The sequence below is a fragment of the Gigantopelta aegis genome, chromosome 10 (assembly GCF_016097555.1).
Source record: "Gigantopelta aegis isolate Gae_Host chromosome 10, Gae_host_genome, whole genome shotgun sequence".
NCBI lineage: Eukaryota > Metazoa > Mollusca > Gastropoda > Neomphalida > Peltospiridae > Gigantopelta > Gigantopelta aegis.
In genome coordinates this window covers 78462906-78469024 of record NC_054708.1, presented here as the reverse complement: position 1 = coordinate 78469024, position 6119 = coordinate 78462906, and the positions used below count along the sequence as shown (strand labels likewise).

Below are 6119 nucleotides of genomic sequence, written 5' to 3'. Positions count from 1 at the left end.
CGAATACCACTTTTCTATCACCTTAGTGTTACCGATGCGCCGCCGATGTTATACCGAGGCGCTGCCGTTGTACTGCCGATGCACTACCGAAGTGCTACCGGAGTTGGCCCAATGTTTGATCAGGTTCAGCTGCTTCTTCCCTTCCTTGCTGGAGGTGTTGGAGCCGGCCACGACATGGATGTCCTGTAGGTTTCTGCCCTGCCTTCACGCTCCTGGGATGAAGTCTCTGTTGACATTCTCCGCACGGTCTAGCTGCTGGTTCTGCAGTGTTGGATACCTCATCCTCATCAAGTTGTGGAGAACAATGCATGCCTTCACGATGATCTTGACGGTAGATGGGTGGTGCTGCATTGTAGTAAGCAAAATCTGGAAGCGGTTTGCCAGAATGCCAAAGGCATTTTCAACAACCCTCCTGGCTCGGGACAGTGTAATTGAAGATCCCCTCTTCATCTGTAAGACCACGCAAGGTGTATGACTTCATCATGTGCTTCCGTAGGCCAAACGCGTCATCAACGACGAAGAAGTATGGCACATCATTGTAGTCATTAGGAAGAGGATCTGGAGCAGGGAAGCCAATGGTTCCATCTTCAGCCATTTCTTTGAGTTCGGACTCGTTGTAAATCTAGGCGTCAGACGAGGCTCCGGAACTACCCACATCTGCCCAGAGGAATTTGTAGTCCGCATAATATACCAGTGCCATGAGCACGATGGAGTAGAACCCCTTGTAATGAGCGTCTTAGCTGAAACAGGTGGAGATAACTCTATTCCAGATGGCGCGACGATCGACAGGGACCCAGAAACCTGGTTTGTCTCTACTAGCTTCAGGTTATAAGCGACCAACTGACTGACTTGAAATTACGTATCAGTTTGTTTTAACAGTAAAGTAATATTTTAAATATCAGAATGTGTTTTGTTGCATTTTTCTTAATGTCTATAAAAAGTACATAAAAAAAAACATTTGGGTGGCAAAGTTGAGTTTTTATGCGGCAAAGTGTACCCATGCACACGTTTTTATACAGTGTCAACACGAACGCATTGAGTATTATACAAAATATATATTTATTACCTTTACTGTTAATGTCTTTTCCACCATATCTAAGTATATAAAAATTAGATCGCCCTGTGTAGGAACGTCTTGTATAGAGCCGTCATCACTAATATATATATATATATATATATATATATATATATATATATATATATATATATATATATATATATATATATATATATATATATATATATATATATCTTTTAATACTACACACGCACACGTTATACCATCGACGTCCCAAACTGCGTTCACCTAACAACAAAAACACGAATACGATATTTACAGAAATATTATTCAACATTTTCCAGCTACGATACGTGAAACAAAATAGATTTTAATCATTTAACGTAAAAAATCAACAATTTGGATGTAAAACAAATCCATTCTAGTAAACAAAAGTTAAACACCCTACAGTAATCAAAAAAGTGCGACATTTCTAACTGCGTTCAGGCGCATGCATTTGCAAAAAGTATCGTAATACGCATGTGCAGTTCATCATTTTCCATTTTTAAGACAACTACATGAAAAAATATATGTTTCTTAATTATGCACAGTTGCCGAACACTTAATTTATTCAATTTTTTTTTTAAAGGAAAATTTCAATTTGTCAAGCGTTCTGGTCCGGTCCGCGCTTTATCAACACACACCGCTCACTTGATGTCAATACTGATAGGCATTACCAATCTAATTAAAATTAGCTCCACTATTACATGTGGATCTAAAGACAGCCAGTTGGTGCTCATGTCCACCAATCAAAACCTTACTTGCAGAATCCTGCCAGTGATTTAAAAATAATTTGAAAACATTCCGAATTATCCTGAGGGTATACGACATGTTTCGTGTGAATTACGAATGCCTTAAAACATGTTTTATTTTATAAAATAAATAATTTGTAATGTAAAACTGAAGACTGATTTAGGTTTTTTTTATTTTATAAATAAATAAATAATTTTTAATGTAAAATTGAAGACTGATAACCCACCCCGTACGTATTGGTATGGTTCGCTGTACTACGGCCACTAAAATAGACTCGCCCGATATTTTTAGAATTTGTATACTCCCAAATAACGTTATAAAAGGCGAAGTGAGATTGGTCAATATTTAAATTATTATTTACAGACGAAATGTTACCTGGACATTGGGGACTACGCAGTGTTGTTAGTTTTAAATCACTGGCAGGATTCTGCAAGTAAGGTTTTGATTGGTGGACATGAGCTCCAACTGGCTGTCTTTAGATCCACATGTAATAGTGGAGCTAATTTTAATTAGATTGAGGCATTACGTCCATACCTGCGCATAGTTTGTAAATTATATTTTTTTTTAATGAATTGATTCTAAATTAACAAAATTTATATACTCAAAATTATTTACAACTGTTATGAATGTATTATGAACACTATTCACTACAATAGAGGCACACAAATGTAGCATACCTTTTGCAGATCGAATATAATAATTGAAAACAAATGCGAACAACAGGGGACGTTGACGATACATATGCACATATATATTTTATTGATTATTATCCACAGTATACATATATTTTCTTTATTATTACTGATTCCCCCCCCCCCCCCCCCCCCCCTCATATCTTAGTACACGTGTAGACAAACATCAACTGGTAACAACTGGTAACCGTTCACTGTAGACCGTCCTGTGCAGAACCGTGCAGTGTATATATAAAATTCCGAGTATTATCCAAAATATACATATATTTTCTTTATATACAAACTATATATTTATTCCCTTCACTGTTAATGTGTTTTCCACCATATCTAAGTATATAAAATACTAGACCGCCCTGTGTAGGAACGCCCTGTACAGAGCCGTCATCACTATATATATATTTTTAATACTATTATCCACAATATACATATATTTTCTTTATTATTACTGACTTCTCCCCCTCCCCCCCCCCCCCCCCCCCCCCTTATCTCAGTACACGTGTAGACAAAATTTGTCAACTGGTAACGACAGCGTATACTATAGACCGTCCTGTGCAGAACCGTGTTGTATAGGAACGTCATGTACAGAGCCGATAAGATTTTGGTCCGTTATGATCGTGGTATAACAAAGAATGACAAAGCAATGCAAAAATACAGCTATTGTCCGAGTTTGTTGGACCCTGACGAGTGACGCGCCACCTGTTTTATTATCTCCCCTCTTCTTCCCGAATATCTGTATCATTTTTGCTCGAATTTGAGGTTTTGCCCCAGAAGTAGGGAGCAGTTGCCCCCATCCCCCGCACACGTACATGTATATGAATGTGAAATGAAGTCGGACATGCTATTTGTTCTACCAGCCAGTACTACACAATCAATGTAACAAATGCCGTGATATGTATTACAAGTATTCTGGGATGTTACATATAAAATATCCATTGCTGCTGATTTTAAGGAGTAGCCCATGATGTGGTGGCGTCGGGGTCTCTCTCTCTCTCTCTCTCTCTCTCTCTCTCTCTCTCTCTCTCTCTCTCTCTCTCTCTCTCTCTCTCTCTCTCTCTCTCTCTCTCTCTCTCTCTCTCTCTCTCTCTCTCTCTCATTATGTGTGTTGTCATTAACTACATGTCTGACTCTATATAACCGTAAAAATATAAATGAAAATATGTTGTACGCCGTTAAAGCGGCAGTATCCGGAATGTTTTTATTATTTAAGCATATAGAACAGAAAATCCAATTACGTTTAGTGCATATATGACGCCTTACTCCGCATTGGTTTCACTACGCTGGATATCCAGGTCAAAAACAAAGCCAGTATTTCGAAAGTGGGACACTTTTGACGGGCTCCTACCGATCTCGGTTTTCATTGGCTTATCACAAGTGTGGAATTCCCCAACAAGAGATCACGTGAGATTTCGCAATTTTTGAACAAATTTAACTGTCTTGATTGAGGGGTCGTCTCATATCTCCTAAACATATTTATATCCATAGAGGTATGGTACAACGCCTTTCCAGGGGTCGGTGGGTGGGGGATTTGCCTTGAAATTTTGACAGTGGCCAGCTGTTGGCATACACGTTACATATAAGGGGTGTTACTAATTACGTAACGCTCTAGGGGTAGAGGAAGAGGGTACTGTGTTCGATTAACGTAACATTTTTCAAGACTGTATGTTATTTTTATTCATTACTTAGACCTAAAAAGGTGTTTTTTGGAAATGCGCGGTCAGTCTAGGATCGATCCCCATCGGCGGGTATATAAAAGACCATGGTATGTGATATCCTGTCTGTGGGATGCTACATATAAACGATCCCTTGCTAAAAAAAAATGTAGTAGGTGTCCAAGGCGCGTGTGCAGGGATTTCAGAGGGGTTGGGGTTATAGAGCGAAGTTTATATAGGGCCATGGTCCCCCAGAAAATACATTTCAATTTTTTTAAAGCTTGAGCAATTAAGGGTTTCGACCTCCAATACCCTCCCCCTGCACATGCACCTGATTCCTCTCTAAGATTATATGTCAAAATTACCAGATGTTAGACAACCAACAGCAGATGGAAGGAAGGATTGGATATGTTTTATTTAACGACGCACTCAACACATTTTATTTACGGTTGTATGGCGTCGGATGATTATTAAATCAATATGCTCTAACTTTGATGTCGTTATCCCCCCCCCCCCCCCCACACACTTACTTTACCCTTTCCAAACGAAAGAATATTTATTTGAATTTGTCTATTTTAACTAGGAGTAAAATTAAGAAGTGAAAACGTTCATTGTCTACTTTAGTATATTTTATTTAAAAAATATATACATGATTAATGTGTTACTAGTATACAAACTAAACTTTGAAAGTTCTACTAACACTTTATCAGGGGGAGGGTTTGGGGGTCGACCCTCCCCCAAGGTGAATTATTTTTTTCATATCCCGATTTTTAATGTAATTTCTTTCCAAAACAATGTGGTCAGAAAGCATCTCGGCTAGCCAGCAGAAAGCACCTCAGAATAGCCCTAGAAGGGGTCAATTTTTCAAATTTTTTGGGCTTCGCGCATGCAGCGCTCGCGTTGTCGGGCTTCGCGAGACACCTCGACGCCGCCCCCACCCCCCCCCCTGCAAAATTTCCTGCGCACGCCCCTGTTTATAAAATATTAATTCTGAAATAGGAAGGTACGATTGTCGATAATACGTTCTCAAGATCAAACCGGTTTTAACTATAGACTCTAGTACCGTATCCTCAACCGAACGTTCTTCGTACAGCGCAAGAGTAGTATGAGGGCCTTCCTGGGGCCATGACCTACTTTCCGTGACCGTGACCTTGGTGTACTTGGCAGGTGTGAGTCATAGTGGTGTGGTCTACTAGGGTGAACGCTCGCCCGTGTCCCTGACCGACTTAGGATGGTACTGATGTCCTTGGACTGGCCCTGACCGACTTAGGTTGGTACTGATGTCCTTGGACTGGCCCTGACCGATTTGTTTAGCATTGACCGACTTAGAGGACAGTGACTGGTATACCTGGGCAGGTGTGCGACCTTGGTGTAAGTCATAGCCTTGACGTACTTGGTGTGTGACTCATCACCTAGCCTTGACCTATCTAGAGGGCAGTGACTGGCATACCTGATACAGGTAAGCAGCCGTGACTCATATTTTAGCCTTGGTATACTTGGGCCGTTACTGACCTCCTTGGGGGCTGGCCTTGGTCAGGTTCTGACGTCCTTAGACTGACCTTGGACTGCTAATTTAGAGTATAAATAGAGTATTTTCTTAGTATCTTCATTTGCTCGTCAAATATAAGTATACAAACGAGATCTACATTCTGTTTTGCTGTGGGAAAAAAAGTTACTCAACAACCCAAGACTTCCCCAGGGAAAGAAATTACTGCGGAGGAAACAACTTGTCAACATACCCCTTAGAAACCAAGTGTTCGTCAAGAAAACAGTAAGTTGTTATAATTTTTTTTAGTATTCAAATTTTTCGCAGCTTACAGAAGCAGAGTATTGTAGTGTGACACTGTATATGTACAGGAAACCATAACAACACAAAACTATCAACGCAGACCTATGTAAGATAAAACGAAGTATCACAATTTGGAACTTACTTTACTTTGAGAATCCATCGAAGTCAAGAATATATTA

General features: G+C 39.8%; 1 protein-coding gene across 1 annotated transcript in view; it reads right to left on the bottom strand.

Moving 5' to 3' along the window:
- Positions 1–480: 480 nt before the first annotated feature.
- LOC121383830 (spermine oxidase-like) overlaps positions 481–6119 on the bottom strand; it is a 15013-nt gene continuing 9374 nt past the window's right edge. Inside the window, exon 5 of the mRNA XM_041513929.1 lies at positions 481–844. Coding sequence (XP_041369863.1) covers positions 481–844 — 364 coding nt within the window. The remainder of the gene's footprint in view (positions 845–6119) is intronic.